The sequence below is a fragment of the Diceros bicornis genome, chromosome 15 (genome assembly GCF_020826845.1).
Source record: "Diceros bicornis minor isolate mBicDic1 chromosome 15, mDicBic1.mat.cur, whole genome shotgun sequence".
NCBI lineage: Eukaryota > Metazoa > Chordata > Mammalia > Perissodactyla > Rhinocerotidae > Diceros > Diceros bicornis.
In genome coordinates, this window is record NC_080754.1 from 39363973 (window position 1) to 39384314 (window position 20342).

Here is a 20342-nt window from a genome sequence, read left to right on the forward strand (position 1 = left end):
CAGTGCTACAGTGCCAGCTCTGGAAAGGAGGCTGCCCACCTATCCATACCCCTTCTCTAGAGGGAGCAGGCCATAAAGCAGAGGCAGTGAGCTTAATTGAATTCATGTTTTAATAATTACAGGCACCGTGCCCCCCCTTCCCCCTGCCCAGGCAGCAGCAGGGGTGGTGCAGGGGCTGGGGCATATGCCCCCAGCAGCGAGGACGGCAGTCCCAAGAGTGATTTTCAGAAAATAAAAAAGGACCCCAGGAGCAGGCGGTGGTGCCCCCCCCCAAGACACACCAAATTTCAAGACTTTATATATAATATATCTCTGTGCCCCGGGGGGGAGGAGAGGGACACCTGGCAGCATCCTGGAGGGGGGCCCCAGGCAGCCCCAAGCCATCCTGCCTCTTCAGCCACTTTATTAGCTCAGACATATCGCACTACAGGCATCCACTGCTGCCACCACTGCTGCCACCCCCCCCTGCAGTCCGGGCAGCTGGCCGGGCCATCCAAGTGTCCATGGGGCTCCAAGTCCCCGGCCCCACCCGCCCTCAGTTGTGGTCTGACTCCTCCTCCTCCGCCTCACGAAGCCACTTGAAGAAGGCTGTGACAGATTTAAGGGCCACGCCCTTGCCCTGCTGCTCAGCGGGGTCCTTGCTACTCTCCCAGCTGTAGAAAGCGTCCTCCTTCACCACGTCCTCATCATACAGCGCATCAAAGAACATCCGAAGCAGGTCTGCAAGCAGGCAGGACAGCAGTTAGAGGCATGCTGCCCACAGAAACCCCATCCCACCCCAAGAAATCCCTCCCAAGCTCCACTTAAAAAACAAGGCCCTGACCCATCATCCTGACATTTGTGTATCTGACCATTCCAGAGTGACTAGGTCTCTGACAGGATGCGAATCTCACGATCTAAAGAGACATGCGTAGGGATGAGTCACTTGGCCAAACCTTAGAAACCCGCCCAGCCTCACCTCAGCAGCTTCAAACTTTTCGACTTGTGAAATATTTAATGGGGAAAACTATATGACCATCGGTGCTCCTGAATTTGGGGAATCATAGAAGCCCCAGATGTATCACTCACAAAACTAAGGGTATAACTTGAAACATTCACTGGCCCCCATTACAGATCCTGACAAACTCTTGATCCCAATTTCTTCTTACTTTCCACACATCTGAACATATACCTCCTCTCTGGCCTTGACACTTTTACGTGTGCTACATCCTTTGCCAGAAACATCCTTTCTCTTGTCACCTTCCTAGTGAATTCCTTTAGGCTCAACTCAAGCATGCCCTGCTCTGACCCCCTTTCTCCCTCACCCCTGGCTACTATCAGCCTTCCTAAGCATTTGTCCTATAGTCCCCAAACACAACCTATCCCATTCCCCACATTGCACTGCCAGTCTTTCCAAAGCCAACTTCACATTCCTAAAAGCAAAGGGAGGGAGAGTAGTGAATAAAGAAACGAATAAAGCATAAGGTCCAGAGTCCAGGTCTGGGTGAAATGCTAACTGAGCCATCTATGAGAATCTGCAAGCCAGGATGTTCCTCAGGGTGTGCACACTCTCAAATCCACAACCACTGCCCGTGGACAGCCTCCCACCTGCATCCTACAGCAAAGGCAGCAGCAGATCATTTATCCCCAACTTATGCTCCAAATAAATCCCATGCATGCCCACCCTGGGACCCTATACAATCAGTTATCCACTCCACCCTGCATTTTCAAGCCCAAGTTTCTTCCATCTAAACCTAAAAGGCCTCCTTTACAACCACTACCTCTTACAGCCAAACAAAAATCTCTTTTGACAAGAGATTAACTGAATTCAAAGATTTTGTCTACACTTGCTCTTTTCCTTCTTTTCAGTGGAGTATTAGTCCTTTCCAATCTAGATTCTGCCCCCTGCTCCACCAAGTACTATTTCTGCCAGCATGAGCTCAATGTTTTTCAACTCCAGAGACCCTCAATTTTCAGGTCTGCTCCTAGAGAACTCGCAAGCAACATCTAGCATTCTTGGCCACTTCCTTCTCCTAAAATTACTCCAACCTTCGTTCATAGGGCCCTGTCCTCTTTTGGTCCCTATCCATGCTCCTCCACCTCCTCAAGGTTCTATCCCAGGGCCTCATCACTCTCCCTCAGGCAATCCCACATCCTTGTGATCTGCACATGTTAGCCTCATATGCACGTGTTCAGCAACTCACAGATCAGCCTCCAGCCCTGACCTCTTCCTCTCCAAATGAATTCAGATACCTAGCTGTCTACCTGACATCTCTGATCACCCCTACCCAGGGATGGCAAACACAATTATGACCCAACTCAACTCGATCCAGAGTTCTCTACTCCCCAGTGAATGGCACCACATTGTTGCCTCACGTGCTAAAACCATCCTGGGGGTCATACGTGACTTCTGATCTCTCATCAGCCCCTCCCCAGGCCAATGTATGTCTTGAATCTACCCACTCCTCTCCCATCTCCACTGCCACCAGCGAGACGGAGCCACTACCAACACACTCCTGACCTGCTGATCCTGCCGCATTCACACTCACCCCATTCCAAACCACTCTTCCCACTAATGGCCAGGATGATCTAAAAACTAAAATAGGGGCCGGCCCGGTGGCGCAGGCAGTTAAGTGCGCATGCTCCGCTGCAAGCAGCCCAGGGTTCGCCGGTTCGGATCCTGGGCGGATCCTGGGCGAGCACTGACGCACCGACGCACCGACACACCGCTTGGCAAGCCGTGCTGTGGCGGCGTCCCATACAAAGTGGAGGAAGATGCGCATGGATGTTAGCCCAGGGCCAGTCTTCCTCAGCAAAAAGAGGAGGATCAGCAGATGTCAGCTCAGGGCCGATCTTCCTCACAAAAAAAAAAAACCTAAAATCTTTTTTTTTTTTTTTTTTAATTCCTTGCTTTAAATTCCATAAGAACCTTTTCCTGCCCTTAGGCTAAAGCCCAAAACTCTTTCCATGACTTTCACAGCACTGCAAGACCTGGCCCATGTCCATCTCTCCAGCCCCATCTTGCTTCACATACGACTGGCTGCTGTGCTCTCCCACACTGGCCTCCCTTCAACAGTCCTTTTACCTTGTGTCAAGTTCTTTCTACCTCAGGGCCTTCCTTTACACATAGTTCCTTGGTTTCAAGTGCTCCCATTTGTCATTTAGCTAATTCCCACTCATTATCCCTTGACTAGGTGTACTGCCCCAAAGAGCACCCTGCAGGACCCAGCTTCCAATACGCACCACTCTGTTACTGACTCCATGCCAACACGGAAACTCTGCTTCACTTATTCACTGCTAATATCCCAGTGCCCTGGCACAAACCTATTTGCTGAATGAATAACCTCAGGCACGTTAACCTAAGCCTCAGTCTCCCAGTATGGAAAAGAGGATAACACCGTCTACCCTAAACAATAGTTATGAGGATTAAATGAGGCAAAGAAAGAGAAGCATCTCCACCCTGCACCAGGCAGAGGTAGCATGTGATATTTGGAAAACGTCATCATTTATCACCTCTACGCTCCTGGCATCTAACAGGCACAAAATAGGTAGTCAATTAACCTTCAAGGCTGAGTCTAACTCCTTCCAATTATAGGCAAGGAAACAGAAGTTGTAGGGGAAGGAATCAACCATCTGGGCATTTTGCTCTCCCATGACAGCCACCTTTCTTGGGTTGAGACCCTTCCCAGGACTTCGCTCTGCTATCTGGCGGTTTCTCCACCCCACCACACCCCCGTCCCTGCGCTCTTACTGGCCGGCTGTTCTAAGGTCACTACAAGGGCCTGGAGAGCATAGAGTGCCTGCAGCTCCTTCTGCTCGTCACACAGGTATTTCTGTAGCAGTTTCGCTCGCGCTTTCAGCACCGCCACATCCACTCGGAGAGGAGTCTCAACTACCAGGAGGAAGAGAGGGGTAAGTGAACTAATGCACCGTCAGCCTGCTTCAGAACCAGGAGGCAGAGACCAAAACCCTCCTCCCTCCATTTGTCTGTTGGGCCCACCCTTGCCCTGCCATTTCCCTGGCTCCTCTTACAGATAATTGCGGAATAGCAAACTGTTGTCATGAGGGCTCGAACTAATGTGTTGGATGCTAACTGCTGCTCACTCAGGTTCGCCTGTGCAGGAAAAAGAGAAACAAATGGCCCGTAAGTTCTGAATTGTGCCTGGAAGTCTCCACTCTTCCTGCCCCCACCCCCAGACCAAGAACTACCTCTCCTTTATCCCTCTTTCCCAATATCCAGGAGAAGCATACCTCTATCCAGTCAAACACCCGCTGGTTACTGCTGCCCTCCTTCAGCAGCTTCTCCAGCTGCCTGCTCAGCTCCTCAGAGGAGAACAACCTCTGGCCAGGAGCTTCTGACTCCTCGGCCAGGGTATACTCCACCTTCTGCAAGAGAAAAGGCCCAGAGTTAGGAAGTACGTACCCCATGTGAATGAGATGAGGGAAGAGGGAGAAGAGTGGCCAGCCCCAAATGCTAGAATCAACCTAACTCTAGCCGCAAACCTGTTCAGCCACAAATGCACCGACGTCCTGGCCTTCAGGTAGAAATTCCTTCCAGCTGAGTCCAGCCTCTCGCCACAGCGTCCCCACCTTTTTGGGACCCTGAAAAACACAAGACCAACTCAGCAACCCTCTCTCTCTCTCCAAGAATCTAACAGCTTCACAAATGACATCCAACAAATATTTATTGTGAGCCCACTAGGTGCCTGTTAGGGGCTCAGGATGCTATAGAGCCAAGAGGTACCAAATAGGCACAGTCCCTCCATGCCTACAGTCTGGTACCAGGAACAGACATCACTCAAATAACCACCCAAAGACACAAGAACTCATCCACTGCAGTGCTGACGTTGGCGGGGGATATTGCTAAGAGCCTCTAAGAAAGATGTCAATTAGCTTTCCTAGGATTCTCAAAGAATTACTGGACCACAAAAGGTAAACAATCAGTTCTAAACATCTCATCCTAGCCTTCCACACCCACCTACATTTCTTTTTCTAAAATAGCTTAGTTTTTCATTATGCCAAGCAACAAATGCTTATAGTAGAGAACAACTTACAATAAGTATGCTTATTTGGTTCCCAAGTCCAGAGAATTTTAGAAGCAGATATACACCCTGACTCCCAACCCAAATCAGAAACCCTCACATCAACGGCAGTCTGAGCCCATTTTCTGTAAGGACCAAGAGATTCTCAAGGCATCACTCTTTAATAACATATTCAGAATGATGACATCAACCCTTAACACGATTATCATAGCTCATGGATTTTAAAGATGCCCATTTTTTTGTGTGTGTGAGGAAGATCAGCCCTGAGCTAACATCCATGCTAATCCTCCTCTTTTTGCTGAGGAAGACAAGCTCTGAGCTAACATCTATTGCCGATCCTCCTCCTTTTTTTTTCCCCAAAGCCCCAGTAGATAGTTGTATGTTAGAGGTGCACATCCTTCTAGTTGCTGTATGTGGGACGCGGCCTCAGCAGCATGGCTGGAGAAGCGGTGCGTTGGTGCGAGCCTGGGATACAAACCCGGGCCGCCAGTAGCGGAGCACGCGCACTTAACCGCTAAGCCACGGGGCCGGCCCTAAAGATGCCTATTTTTTCTTTTTTCTTTTTTTTTGTGAGGAAAATCACCCCTGATCTAACATCCATGCTAATCCTCCTCTTTTTGCTGAGGAAGACCGGCTCTGAGCTAACATCTATTGCCAATCCTCCTTTTTTTTTCCCCCCAAAGCCCCAGTAGGCAGTTGTATGTCATAGTTGCACATCCTTATATTGCTGTATGTGGGACGAGGCCTCAGCATGGCCGGAGAAGCGGTGCATTGGTGCGCACCCGGGATACGAACTCGGGCCACCAGTAGCGGAGCGCGCACCCTTAACCGCTAAGCCACGGGGCCGGCCCTAAAGATGCCTATTTTAACACCACTAAAATTGAGTTGTCTCACAGTTGACATATTGCATTTAAGAAATATGACCATAAGTCTTTTCTTAGTAATGCATAAATAGTATGTCTTACAATCTATGGCACCTTAGATTCAATGAAATACTTAAGTAGTTCAACATGCTTTTCCTTTTTTTTTTTTAAACAGAAACTATCCTGGTACATATTTCTACCTAAAAGGATTAATACAATGTTGAACGAACAATTACTGTCAATTCAAAGTCTCCTTCCTCCAGGTTCCAGAGAGCTAAACTCTTCTGAATCTGCAGTTCCCAACTTCTCACTACTACTGAGTACCACACCCAACTTGCCTTTTCCCATCTCTCTGACTTTACACCAATTAATGTTCAAAAAGCAGCTTCTGGAAAAGCTTTCTGTCATGAACACTACCAAAGAGACACTCCTTTGCAATCTCACAGTACTTAAGACACTCCATTTCAACTATTTTATTTCACGATTTCACACTGTTATTTTTATTAAGCTGTCATTTCTTACTTTTTTCTTTTCCAACTCGTTTTTTAACTGTTTTATTCACTGCAGTATTCCCAGGACCTAAACATGTGAATGTATAAAAAATGCTGGTTGAATGAATGAATGAATCAATCAAGGGCCTAGGGTCTTAGATTCCCATTCTCCTCCGGCCTTGGCCAGAATTCACAACAGGAACTGGTCCGAGGGAGAGTGCCAGCCTCTACATTTCCTCTCCCAGGTACCAACACAGCACTACCATCACCATTAACCCCATCCCACCAAAAGACCATGAGGCTCTTCAGGGTCACCTCAAGGAGCTAAAACCGCATGGTGGAAGAGAAGTCCTGAACACATCACCCCCACAAGGCTCTCACTCACCATGCTTTTGCATAGGAGCCCTAGGATCTCCAGCAACAGGGAAGCAGCTCTGCCCAAGGGTCTCAGAGGTTTTGTAATCTCCCTACAAGAGAAAAATCCAGTGCTGATAGCCTCCAAAGCCTTCTCAATACACTACCCTATTCCTTCCTAAACCCAGGCATCTAACCTGCCACACCTCCCTCCTCTCCCAGGCTCTTCTTCCTGTCTTTACCTCCCCTGAATTCCACCAAAGGGGGCTTACCTGAACAGCTCCCCCATGGGCACCCCACCTTCCTGCAGAACGGGTGTTACCAGTTCTGCTAAATAGAGCCACACGTGGGGGATGTCAATTTCCATGTCTTCAGCCAATTCTAGGATTTCATACAGCCTGCAAAGAGAATTCAAAGAGAGAGCATGCTAAGTGAGAGGAGCTGCACCCCCACCCTCCTTCTGGAGCAACAAGGCACGGCTAAAGGAACAACTGTAGAGCCCCTCGGGAACATTTCCTAAACACGAGGCAGTTATCTCAAGCTAAGGCCACGTTCTTATCCTTAGATGTTTAACCCCTATCACTGCCAAAAGTAATGTTGACCAGCATGGCTGAGGAGCCTCCACTCTATCCAAGGCTCCATGGATCCTACAAAGCAGGGAAACTTGTGGGTATGTAAAAGTAGGAGGCCCACAGAAGTCGGTCATACCCTTGGTAGTACTGAGCAGTGGAGAGATGCCCGGCATAGAGCAACTGGTGCAACAGCCGCCCCATATGCTCACGAGCAATGGCGCTGCGCTCCAGTGTGGACTCGATGCCATGCCGCACAAAGATGAAGAGCAGGGAGGGTGAGGCCAGCTCCTGCACACACTGCACTGCCTCCTGCAGGGGGCGCAGGGTATAAGAGGGAGAGAGCAGTCACTTTCTGGCCCAGACCCTCCACTCCCCGCCCACTCTGCCATTACACAGACCCTTCCACTGCCTACCTTCATGTCGTTGAGATGGAGGTACTCCTCAATGATGGCCTTGGATTTCTTCTCCAGTTCCTCCTCAGAGAGCGTGGCCTTCAGGGGGCTCACTGGGGGAAGGGTGGCTTCTCGCTTCGCTGAAGGGGGAAAAACAGATCAGAGAATTTTCAGTTCCAGTTTTCCTAGCAAACAGGGTCTGGAGCTTTCTAGATTCTGTCTGGGGACTAGATGGTCCCAAACCAGCCCACACCCATCCCTTCCCCTGCCAGCCGCTTACCAGCATCCCGCCCACGGTCCCGATCTTCTGTGAGGCTAGCTGCCTTTCGCAGTCCCTCAGGCTGAGAGGGCCTCTCTCTACTCCGCTCCTCCACTTCCTTGCTGAAGCTCCGCTTGGTGGTGGGTGTCCGTGCACGATCAAGCCGGTCCCCACGGTCACCTCCCCGTTCACTTCGCTCTAGGCGGTCTCCCCGATCCCCAGCTTTCTCGCCTCGTTCTCGGCTCAAGCTACTCCTGGAAGAAAGGCACATCGTCTCTCACCTGTACTGCCCAGGTGCTCTCTTATTTAACTATCCAGCAAGCTGAGCAACTGTCGGGCATTGCTCTTGGCATCAGGAATATGCCCCAATCTCAGACAGGGGCTCTGAGCATTACAGATATGAGGATTCCTATGGCAACAATCAAAACCCAATCACAGTACTCTCAGTGTGAAGAACAAAGGCACCTAGGAAACCTCACCTCTGTACCACACGTCTGTTATCTGTGCTTTCTGTCGGTACTGCTTGTTGAAGGGCTGAGAAACGATTCAAGGTACTAGTAGCTGGGCGAGCAGCTTCTGATGCTGGGGAAGGCAGAAAATGCAGATTAAAATCTCTATTTTCTTACATTCTATATTCTACTTGCCAGGTTAGGACACTTGGTCCTAGGCCCAATGCTAAAGGGGTTTAGTCCCTAGTCCCGAGTATACACCTCCTGCATTATTACCTAACCACTTTGTACTGAAAGCCTCCTGTACAAAGAGACAAGCCTCCCATACAGACAAGGCTCTGCCCTCAAAAAAGCTGATTAATAACCGCCTGGCTCTTTACAGTGGCCTCCATACCTGCATCTGAGGGCTTGGCTCCTGAGCCTCCACTGCTGCCCTTGCCCCAGCTCAGTCGCCCTCCAGGTGCGAAGAGCTGGTTGTTAGAATCAATGGAACCAGGCTGAGGAAGGAAAGGGAGTGGAGAGTCATGGGTCTCATCTGGCCAAAGCCCCCAGCCAGCACCACCACACAGCCACGAATGGCCTAGACCAGGGGCCAGGCAATCTTATCCTGTAAAGGGCCAGACCGTAGTATTTTAGGCTTTGCAGGTCGCCAAGTTTCTACTTCAACCACTCAACTCTGCTGCTATAGCACGAGAGCAGTCACAGACAATAACTTAAAGGAAATGAGTGTGATTTTGTCCCAACAAAACTATGGATGTTGAAATTTAAATTGTATATAATTTCACATCACGTAATTATCATTCACTTTTTGATTTTTTTTCTACCATTAAAAAATGTAAAAACTGAGGGGGCTGCCCTGGTGGCGTAGTAGTTAAGTTCACACACTCTGCTTCAGTGGCCCGGGGGTTTGCAGGTTCGAATCCTGGGCGCCAACCTACGCACCACTCATCAAGCCATGCTCTGGCGGCATCCCATATACAAAATGGAGAAAGATGGGCACGAATGTTAGCTCAGGACTAATCTTCCTCAGCAAAAAGAAGATTAGCAACGGATGTTAGCTCCGGGCCAATCTTCCTCACCAAAAAAAAAAGTAAAAACTGTTCTTAGTTGTGGGGTGTAGAGAAGAAGGGAATGGGCCCGATTTGGTGTGCGTGTCAGTTTGCTGACCACTGGCCCAGACCAATGCGAATACACCCCTAAATGGCAGTCCTGTCTCTAGCAATCTAACCAGTTGGTCTCAGAGGAACAATTCAGCTGTCACCTTCGCAACCTCAGAAAGTGAGGGGACTAAGATCCAAATCTGTGCTTAACGCCTCTTTGATCTCTCTTTACACTCCCATCACCAACATCACCCCCTCCAAAACACACACCCCTACCTTCGTGATCTTCGTGAGTCGTGAGGTGTCAATAGGGCGGCTGCCCTTGCTGATGGGGACTGTGTTCCAGCCACCATCATCCACAAGTGGAAGGCCACGGCCTAGGACAAAAAGGAGAGCATAGTGAAATAATGAGTAAGTCCTAGCAGCCCTGCCCCCTTGGGCTGCCCCCAGCCTCCCTTCCTCAGATCCTCAGTTCCATCATGGGGTCTCAGTGGCCCAGACACGTGGCACTAACAAGAAGTCATCAGTGGAAAGCACAACCCCTCACAATACCCCCTTCTCAATCCTAGCCTCAAACTCACTGATGGGTGGGCCTGGAGGGCCACCCCGACGCTTGTCACTGCCCTTGGCCATTAGCTGCTGCACTTTTATGTGCTCCCGATGCTCTTCCATCTCAGCCTCCTTGTGGATCTGGTCAATGGTCTTGGGACCCTGGTCCCCTCGGCGTGGCACCCAATTGCTCTGTGGGAACAGGAGGCCAGTCAAGGTAATCACCATCAGAGAGGGCCAAACAAAACAGTGTCGGGAACTGGGGGATGTGGCGTCAGAGGCAGCAAACTAGCAGTGGGGAGGAGAGAAGACACACCTGTCGCAGATCTAGCACGTCTTGCAGCATAAAGCGGATTCGGGATGAAGTCTTCTTTTCCTTAATGATTTTTTCCATCTGATTGAAATACTGATCCATTCGGGGCTGGGGAGAAGCAAAGAGATCAGGTCAGGAACTTCTAACCCCTCACCTCCAGCTGTAGGCCCTGCCCGTCCTCAGGCCCTCAGCTCCATCACTGCAGCTCAGTGACCCAGACAACAGCCCGACAGGGAGCTCGTCAGTGGAGAGCAGGCCCCACGAGCTTCAGCCTGTCTCCCTTCACATCCCAGGACCCTACCTTGGCTTTTTCAAAGTCCAGGTCTTTGCCAATGGTGGTGAGCAGTCGGCAAAGGCATTCAAGAGACTCTTCATCATGGTTCTTGAGTAGTTTAACCACACAGTCATGCATTATTGCCTCTGTTAACATCTTCAGCTTGAACAACTCCCCAATAAACTTGATATTCCCTAAAGAGCGCCGCCGGGCTATGTCTCGAGCCTCTTCCAGCTCTTCCTTCAGGCGTCCCCGTTCCTCTGCCTGCCAGTCACGGGAAAGGGATCACATCAAAAGATACCCAGCCACTCGGCTAAAACCACTCTCCCTCCACTATCAGGATTTCTAAACCTAGTAGCAAGCACTCATGTCCTAAGGCAGAGAAACCCCCACAACACCACTATCTGCCCCCCACTTGTCCCCACCCCCAATTCTACAGCTGAGTAGCATCTGGGTGGTCCGTCGAGCTGGTGGGTTTTCTCTCACCGTAGCAGCTTCATCCATCTCTTTCTGCTTCTTCTCAAAAACCTCATCATCATCTTTGTCTTTTTCAAACTCCTTCTGACATCGATTCAACAATAGTTTTCGGAAGTTCACAGTCACTGTTGGCTTTTCTGTAGTGGGCACTTTCAGCTGTACATCAAAGAGACCGTCACATTCAGACTAGTGCAGGGAAGGCCCTACAAGAGTCTTTAACTACCTGACCCAGGAAGACCTCTGGCCCTGGTTCTGCCTCCTTCTGGCTGCCATCAACAGCACAGGCTGGAGGAGAACCAAGAAGCTGGACTCAAGGAGTCTTGGGAATCGAAGTGGGAAGCTAGACCACGAGGTTTAGAAAACAGTGAAAACTAACCGCCATGAGGCAGCGGCACATGTTGGCATAGGCCACGGAGAAGTTGGGCTCTGAAATGGCCTTCTCAAAGATGAGGTCAATGACCCCTTTGAGGCGTTCCTCAGTGTCGATGGCCAGCTGTGTCACCTGCTTCATCAGCTGCTGGAACATCTGGGGTGTCAGCTTATTCAGGATGGAGCGCACCCTGCGGAACAGGTCCTGGAGGGGAGAGCAGACAGAGGAGACATAGGATCCAGTGAGGTTCTTAGAAGAACAGAGGCTCCTGGGAGGGATGGGGAGAGGGTGGTGAGGACTCAGGTAGATGCTAGTGAAGAGGATGGACAGAAGAAAGAGAGCAAGGTTGGCTCAGAGGGCAGACCCTGAAAAGAAGGAATGGAGACTAAAAGCAGGACTTGCCAGTACCTGGGTTTTGCTGCCATCAGCATCCTCTTCCCCTCGGTCCTTATCAGCCGCCGTCCGCTTGCTGCTGGGTTTCCAAGCCTTCTCTGCTTTGTTCAGCTTTATATCTTCGGTCATTAACACTGTAGCAATGATCTTGCGTGGTTCCTTTCGGGGGCCCTGCTGAGAGCGCCGGGGTCCCAGACCAGCCTGCTAAGCAAGGGTGAGGACAAAAGACACAACTACTCAGCACAACATGTGACAACACCACTACACACGTCCAGGGCAGACTTCTCCCCAGCCCTAAATGAAATGCAGGGAGACACCCCCCCCCCCCCGCCCATCTGCCCCTCTAGCCAGTCCCACTCACCGGCCCTCGGGGCAGCTCCCCACCTGGCCCACCCCTTGGGGGCCCACGATTGCTAAGGGCTGGTCGGCCAAGGTTGGCAAAGGACGGAGTGAAGTCTGGGCCACAATTTATGCCTTGAAGTCTAGCGGGATCCAGCGGCCGCAGTGGTGTTTTATTGGCCTGCGGAGAGGACAGGGAAGGTATCAGAAACAAGCTAGGGCTACTGACCACTTCTTCATGACCTCAGGGTCCTCCCCAGCCAGCCAGCCAGCCCAAACTCACCCTCCCCCTCAAGCCTACCAACCTTATCCAACACAACATCACTGATGTGGGGCAATCCCTCTGGCTTCTGCAAGCTGGCAAAGATGAACTGAAAGCCAAGCAGGAACTCACGGTCATACCGCTTTTTCTCCTCAAGGTTTAGAGGCTTCCACTGATCTGCAAGGAAGACAGGTAGACCAATCCCACTGTTGTATCCCGGGGCCCTGACAAAAACAGTCAGCCCGTCTCAACCCTTCCTTCAGCATACCTGACTTATATTCATACTTCTGTTCCCCAGGCTGGATGTTCTCAGCATTGTGAATTTTGTCTTCCTTTGCATCCCACGTCTCATCTGCTTCCTCAGGCCGTGGGGGCACACTGCTGCCCTCAGGCTCTGGGCCGGGATTGTTGCCTACAGGAGGCTGATTTTCCACCTCTGATACTCCCGAGTTCACCTGTAACCACAGGACATTCCGTTTTAGTAGCAGTATGACCACTGTTCCATACCCAAACTCTGTCCTCTCCCCTTTCTGCTCCCTTACCTCCTTAAAGGCATCTAGAAGGTCTCCCACAGCCTCCTTCTTATTGAGCTCCTTAATTTTCCGTCTCCTCTTTGGCACAGATACTGCCACTGTTTAGGGGGGGAAAAAAAAGGAATGGGAATAACCTAAAGAGTACCCCAACCCCTGGGAAAAATAAACAGCAGCCACTGTACGATAGTTCCTCTTTCCATCACATTAAGTCCAGAGATTTGAGATCTCTAAATTCCTTAATCTAGCTCTTAGGTTCCATCACAGGGCTTCTATGACCCAGACACAACGGCACAAATCCGAGGTCATCAATAAAGAGGAAGAACCACACCCTCCAGCCCGCCCCACCTCCACCATCCAGCCACACATTACCTTGTGTGGCCACTGCTGCCTCCAAATTCTGGGACAGCTGGGCTGGTGCAGGGGTGCTCTCTGGGGGGAGCAGTTCCTCTCCTCCCTTCTCACCCTCAGCTTCTCCCGCTTCTCCCGCTTCTCCCTCTTCTTCCTCTTCCTCCATTTCCTCCTCCTGAGCAGGGGAAGTAGCTGAAGGAGCCACAGCTGGAGTAGCAGAGAGGACAATGGGGGGAGTCACTGATGCTGGAACCTCCTTGGCCTGCTCTTTTGGTTCACTGACTGGGCTTAAGTCCACAGCTGGTGGCGAGGGGGCTCCGTTGAGCAGTTCCTCAGGTTGGGCAGTTGGAGCAATGGGCACAGGGGATTCAGAGGGACAAGTCGGGGGAGGGAGAAGGGCAAGCTCTGGGCTTGATGCCACTTCTGGTTCCAGATCCTCAGATGGGACCGTGCCGTTAGGCTCAGGAAGAATTTCCACCTTGTGAGATGCCAGGGGGGTGGACACCTGGAGAGGACTGGAAGAGAACTCAGGTTCTGGAATTGGTTTGCTAAGTGTCACTTCTACTTCCAGTATGGGTTCAGCGAGGGGAGTGGGTTCTGGAGAGAGGCAATATGGCTCCCCAGTTTCATGTGGCACGGGGGTTGATTCTTCTTCTACAGGCATCTGTATCATCCCCGTTGTCATAGTGTCCCCAGGAATAGAGAGGACTGTGAGATTAGGCTCAGACCCCGGTTCCAAGATTGGGGGTGGTGATGGGGTTGGAGAAGGTGATGAAGGCTGGGATTCTGAAGGGCTGTGCTCTGGGCCAGGCAGCCCCGGCCGGCCCCCAATGATTGCTCCCTGCGACCGGTCATCTGCACCACAGGAAAGAAGAACAAGTAATTAAAGGCAAGTCCTTCACTGCTGCTGTTCCTCCTCTTCCCAGCCAAGGCATTCCCAACCTAACACCCTCCCTCAATCTTCTCCCACCTAACCCGTTTCCCTTCTCACCCAAAATCCAATCCACCCTCAAAATCCCACTACCTGAAACCTAAGTCATTCTTCTCTGGCACCCATATCAAGTCACTCCACTTGCTCAGCATTTTAAATAGTCACACTCCTTTTCCCCATAACAGCTCTGCCCCACCTGCTTACTTACCTGGCCGGACAACGACAGCAACCTGGGGTGTCTCCCCATTAGCTTGAGGCTCCAGACCGCCTCCCGTCTGCAGGACACAAAGGGTTACCAAGTTTGCCCTGAAGAGTCCCACAACCCTTCTTTACTAGAGCCATTTCTACTTTAGCTCTGCCTAGAAAGCCAGGAAAGCAGGGAAATAAATCCCTTCATTAAAGGAAAAGATCAAAGGACTTGGGAGTCCAGGATAGAACAGCCATCCAGCTAGGGCATCACTCAAAGAGCAGACAGTACCTGGGGAGGGGTGGGTGTGGAGGCAGTGCGCGCCCCAGACATGATCTCCTCTGTGATATCTTTCCCTCCTTGGTTTGGATCTCGAATTCGGATCTGGGGAAAGAAAAGTACAAGATGAGTGGGAAGCAGAAGGAGCCCACCTCTCCACCTTGCCCCATTCCTAAGACTCCAGGCCAACCCCTCACCCCCCACCAGAAAACAGGTGGGTGGGTGCCAGAAACCTCATGAGTTCTACTGTCAACCCATCTGGCTGCTCTTGTAGTCCCTGCCCTAGCCCCCACCCCTAAGAGACTCTTGACCTCACAGAGCAGCCCTGTACATCACAATGTCCCTCCCTTCCTCATCTCTGCCCCACCAGCAGTCCCCAAGTCAGTAGCTACACACCCTGGGGCCCAGGACCCCCATCTAGCACCCACCCGACTCACTTGTGGCTAGTCTGCCTGATCTCTGGGGGCAGGGCCCAGATCCAGTGGGTGGAGCCAGGGTGACTCAGCGGCTTCCCCAGCCCTGGCACCCTATTCTGGGCACCACGCCCAGGGCTTGAGGATTGAGCAGAGGCGGAGGCCTCAAGAGCTTCCAGGACTGGGGGGTGGGGCCACAAAAAACACCATTTCGAAGACAAGCCACTAGAAACCCAAAACCAAACATACATCCTATGGACCCCAGAATCCAGGTCTCTCACGGACTTCCCCACTAGCCACTTCAGTATTCCCATGAGCTTGTTCTAAACTGAAATCTTGGTACCTTACAAAGAACCTGAGCACTTCACAGATCCCCATTCTCGGCCCACTCTGAGCTGAAGATCTCCTTCCTCAACTTCCTGCTCCCTAACCCACAATGCGCCTGACCTTGACTCTCCCGTTCCAGATGTCCTAGAGCCCCTTGCTGCTACTCACCGTCTTCCGCTCCCTCTTGGGAGCAATCTGGGGTGCCTGGTTCATCAAAACTGGAGCGGGGGCCACACCAGTAGGAAACTGCTGCACACCCTGGGCTGGGTAGTAGGCGCCAGCTTGGGGGAGGGAGGGGGCATAAAGAAAGAAAGAATGGTGGCAGCGTCAGGGCCCAACCATATACAAATGCCTGCTTGAACACCTCCCACTCCCAGAACCTCTCATCACCCACAGCCGGCCCCTTGCTCTGCCCCACCCTGCTCCCCAAGGGAATTAGGTGCCTATCAAAGCTGGGGAACCAGTCTGAACTGCGTTTACAAGAATTCCTGACACTGACACACACGGACCTTGTAGGCAGGCACTCCTTCCCCACCACAGAGCAGCTCCCAGGACTGTGTCTGCTCCTCTTCTACCCCATAAGGTACTGTGTGTGCACCCCACCCCCGGCAACACATACACATATACTCTGAGGGAGCAACAACTACTTAACCTGAAACAGAATCAGGTCTTTGGCTAGGAATGAGAAAAACAGATTTGCCAACCCTGTTCCACTCAACCTGAGTCCAGTTCCAGTCTCCAGCCCTTTGCTAAGGGGCAAGGAAACAAAAAGCAACATGAACCAGGCTCAGGATGAGGAAAAATTAATTCCTTAAAGCAATGGTCTCCAAAATGGGATGCATTCTTTAATCTCATCCCTAATCTCCACTTATTTATTTTTGACAAGCAACATAAGTGTGTTGTTTAAATTATGCATACATATAAACAAACAAAAACATACATGTAGTAGAGGTACATACTCAAAATTTTTCCTGATAGATGATCAAAAAATTTTGGAAACCACTGCCATAAAGAACAGACTAATTCTTTCCTAGAACATAAATGAAAAACAGCTACAAAAACCTCCCAAATCCATGTTACATGGGCTCCCCCCAACCATGGAACAAGTGTCACAGGGAATGTTTACTAACAGGCCCTCAAACTGGTGCCTGATCCTATATTCTTTGACACGGGGAGAACTCCAACTCAGCAACAGGACAGAATCTCCCCTCCCCGTGCCAGCTACATATTTAGCACCAATCCCTATTACCTACTAGCCCTATCATTTTTAGGCCAAGAGATAAGCCTGAGAAGGGTCTTAGGAATTAGCAGGTGAGTTTAGATGCTCCCTGGGACTCATTCTCAACTGACTCCCTCCCCTGCTTACCGTAGGTCCCAAACTCTGTAGGGCTTGCACCCGGATAGAAGCCTGGGGCTCCTGGCTGCACAGGATACTGCTGTGTCGGGACAACATATGTGGAACGCCCCTGGTGGAGAGGGAAGGGAGAGGAGGAGGGGAGACAAGGAGTTGAGGGAGCTATAAGCACCATATCAGACTACAAAAAGAATGTAGGGCAAGACAAGACAAGCCAACTCTGGGCAATGACCAGAAGCAAGTCCCACCTCTGGAGAAGAGATGGGATTGGAAGGTCAGGGTGAGGGAGGCGAGGGTTGGGGTACAAGGCTCTGTGGCTTCCAGCCCCCAAGCCTCCAGCCTCACCTGTCCGGGGATGTAGTAGGCCCCCTGGGAGGCTGGGTAGGAGATCTGGGAAGGGATCATCATTACTTGGGATCCAGCAGGGTAGACATGGGCAGCTGGGCCAGGGCGGGCGGGGGCTGCACTCTGCACTCGGGAGGCTGCACTGCTCGGGGGCTGGGCCCGGCTAGGGTAGAAGTGCTGTCAGGAGGGAGGAAGGCAGTTGGCATTGGGAAGGGGAGGAAGTGGACAGCAAAATGGCCATTCCACAATGTCTCTAGACTGGAGAGAAGTACTAGGGGCTTTGGAGCATGGAGACCAATACTTCCAAGACCCACTTGACCAACTGATGATTAACTGGCCTCTTGTACTCACACATGCCCTCCAAACTCAGGTATACACTTTGCACTCTGCATATATTTACTCCCTCACTGCCATGCATACTCATGTCACCTCCACCAGGCGACCCCTATGCAGAGGCTGCCTGATACCCAGATGCATCATGCCTAAGTAAAGTCCTTTCGGGCAACATACTCCTCAGCATGCACTGCTCCACCTAAGGCACTGAGGAACTAACCACTAACATGCAAGTCTCCCAGGTCCCAGATGCACGCTCTGCGAGATATAGCCCCTAACATGCATCAGTCAGGCTCAGACTGAGGACTTGAATGACAAACAAGTCCCCACCCTGAAGAGCCCCAGTCCTTGCATCTAGCCCCTGACTAGGGTGGAGGGTAAGGGTGAGACCAAGAGAAGGTCCAGGATTAGCAAAGGGGTATTACCTGCAGAGACCTGAATCCTCCCTGAGAGCACGTGGGGACAGGAAAGAAGAGAATTATCCCCAAGGTGATGAGGGGGAACAATGAAGGAAGTAGGACAAGAATCCTCCCACTTAGCGAGGAAGAATTTAGGGTATAGATAAAGGCAAGAACCAGCTGGAATGTTTATCCCATCATAGCCCCAAGAGAAAGAAGGGAAGGGGAACAGAGCAATGGCAACCTCCCAGTAAAAGGAGGAAATAGGAAAGCAGGAGTTGGCAGCAGGGTCCAAAGCACTGCCCCCAATTCTCAAGTCACCAGGACCCCTAGTAACGCCACCCCCACCAACTACATACTCCCCAAGGGGCCAGATACTGTAAGTAATCAACAGCGCAAAGTGCAGAGCTGCACAAAAGAACACAGAGCAACTGTCAGGAAACTGGGGCAGGTACAGGGCCTCCAGAGTTTCCATCCTAGACCCAAACTGGCCCAAGCTTTCCAAGGCCCCACCCAGGCCCCCTACTCCCCTCCCCACGGCCCCTCACCTGGCGGGGCTGAGAAGGCGTGTTCATTTGTGTCGCTTGTGGCGTACTGAACACCACCGGTGCTGTCTGCCCCGGGGGAAACGCTGGCTGAAGGAGGGAGACCAGAGTTCAGCAAGAGGGGAAACCCGGGTGGGGCAGAAACCCAAGCTGGTGAAGTAAGGGGAGCAGATCTGTGACAAGAGTCTCAGCAGTCCACATACCCCCTCCCCATGACAGCCCCTGGGAACAGCCCAGGGGCTCTGTCTCAATTTGGCAGCAGGAAGCTGCACTTTGCCCTGACACAGATGGGGGTGGGAAATCCAGAGGCTAGAACCTGTTTCTGACCCAGCTGCCTGGTCCCCCCACCCCCACCCCAGTCTCTGCTAATTCGTCCCTAATTACCTGTGGGAGTCCAGGGGATGGGGCGGGTGGGGGGCCTGTGGGCTGTGGAGCTTTGTTCATTTCATTTGGTGCCACATCAGGGTCCCCCCAGCACCTGTTGGGAAAGAGTGGAGCTCGGAAAGGAGAAGGGACCCAAGCTTAAGGCAAATGGACTGGGGGAGGGGTTGAAGCAAGGGCTGAGTCCCATACCGACCCCCGGAGGCGCCAAGAGGGTGAAGGAGCAGCAAGGATCCAGCTTATGTCCCCATCAACACGTTGTCAAACCCGCATCACCTCCAACCACCTCCCTGACCTGATGAAAGAGCCACCTCACTCACCCCCTCGGTTAACAGTAAGTCCACGGTGCGGCCTACAGGTTCTGGGCATCCGAGGGCCTGGGGTTGGGAGTTGAGGGGTATCAACCTGGCTCCGCGGGGCCCAAGACCAACCAGACCGGAAATTCCAGGTCTCGCTGGCACCAGGCTCCCGGATCACAAACGGAGCTAGTAGCTTCGGCCGTGGTGTCCCCACCCCCCACCCGGGGACACCGGGTTCGGGGCCTGGCCCAGGGGCACACAAGGCACGCCTGCCGCGGGGGCACTCGCGCGGGGCCAGAGGCGAGGCCTGCCGCCACCCAGGCGTGGAGGCCAGGAAGGGCGGGAGTCGGGCCGTAAAAGGCCAGGCGGGCGGCGGCCGAAGAGAAGCCGGTTTCAAACAAGTGAGGGTCGGCCCGGAGGCCGGGCGGGGCCGGGGGCTCCTCCCTGCCCGCCGCCGCTGCCTCCCTCCCCTGCGCCCTCCCTGCGCAGCGCCGGCCAGTGCCAAAGAACAACGTGTCACTTCCCGGCGGCCGGGCCGCAAAGGGGGGATGGGGCGGCGGGCCGGGAGCCGCGGTGCTGCGCCCGCGGGGCCTCCTCGGGTCGAGCCGAGGTGGCACCTCGCGACAGGCGAACTCGGCGCCCTCCCTGCCCGCGGGGACCGCATATTCCGGCCCGGCGCTCCCCCGCCCCCACCCAGCAGCCAGGCCGGGCACACGTGGGCCGGAGATCGGGCCCTGGAGGGCCGGGGCCCGGGCTTGGGCCGCGGAGCCAGGGTGCCAGGGCGGCGGCGCAGGGTGGCCGGTCCCGGCCTGGATGGCGGCGGATGCGGGGGGAGGGGGTGGGGGGGCCGGGTCGGGCCCGGACATGGCGGCTTTACCTTCAGTCTCCTTCAGTCCGCGCGGCCGAGCCCCACGCAGCCGCACAGACGTAGTCCACAACCATTTCCGGCTCCCCGCACAGATCCCGCTCGGCGGCCACCGCTTCTCCGCAGGCGCAGCCGGCGCCCCCACGTGACCGGCGCAGAGGGCGGAGCCGCGCCTGGCGCCGCGGAGCACATGGGATTTGCCCCGCCTCGTCATGTGACTGCCACTGCCCGCCCCCGTGTCCCCTCCCGAACTTTGGAACTCCCAGACCGACCCCCTTCTGCGTCTGTGTTCCGTGGTTCTTTAGTTCATTCATACTTTGAGCAAG

At 52.8% G+C, this 20342-nt stretch overlaps 1 protein-coding gene and 3 non-coding genes across 7 annotated transcripts; all 4 read right to left on the reverse strand.

Annotated features, from left to right (window-relative positions):
- Positions 1-71: 71 nt before the first annotated feature.
- Positions 72-20137, reverse strand: EIF4G1 (eukaryotic translation initiation factor 4 gamma 1). 4 transcript variants are annotated; one of them, XM_058556201.1, is made up of 33 exons: positions 20029-20137; positions 19173-19229; positions 18856-18949; positions 18475-18561; positions 17196-17372; positions 16863-16962; positions 15665-15777; positions 14769-14861; positions 14499-14565; positions 13381-14214; positions 13021-13109; positions 12747-12933; positions 12522-12655; positions 12239-12397; positions 11893-12078; positions 11491-11688; positions 11124-11270; positions 10665-10901; positions 10367-10471; positions 10083-10242; positions 9778-9878; positions 8796-8898; positions 8432-8534; positions 7974-8206; positions 7715-7833; positions 7438-7610; positions 7002-7127; positions 6761-6842; positions 4483-4581; positions 4231-4365; positions 4012-4093; positions 3731-3871; positions 72-720 (listed from the first exon to the last, which is right to left on the reverse strand). In XM_058556201.1, the coding sequence occupies exons 3-33, from the start codon at positions 18913-18915 to the stop codon at positions 536-538; spliced, it is 4815 nt and encodes a 1604-aa protein (XP_058412184.1). In that variant the 5' UTR covers positions 18916-18949; positions 19173-19229; positions 20029-20137; the 3' UTR covers positions 72-535. The 4 variants fall into 4 exon arrangements, with proteins under 4 accessions (XP_058412184.1, XP_058412183.1, XP_058412185.1 ...); XM_058556200.1 differs by having other exon boundaries at positions 11893-12081; XM_058556202.1 differs by having other exon boundaries at positions 11893-12081; positions 18475-18621.
- LOC131415107 (small nucleolar RNA SNORD66) lies at positions 9958-10033 on the reverse strand. The gene has a single exon (XR_009222337.1). It is a non-coding gene; the product is annotated as a small nucleolar RNA SNORD66 (small nucleolar RNA).
- LOC131415108 (small nucleolar RNA SNORD66) lies at positions 10539-10613 on the reverse strand. Its single transcript, XR_009222338.1, has one exon. It is a non-coding gene; the product is annotated as a small nucleolar RNA SNORD66 (small nucleolar RNA).
- LOC131415109 (small nucleolar RNA SNORD66) lies at positions 13247-13325 on the reverse strand. The gene has a single exon (XR_009222339.1). It is a non-coding gene; the product is annotated as a small nucleolar RNA SNORD66 (small nucleolar RNA).
- Positions 20138-20342: the final 205 nt, after the last annotated feature.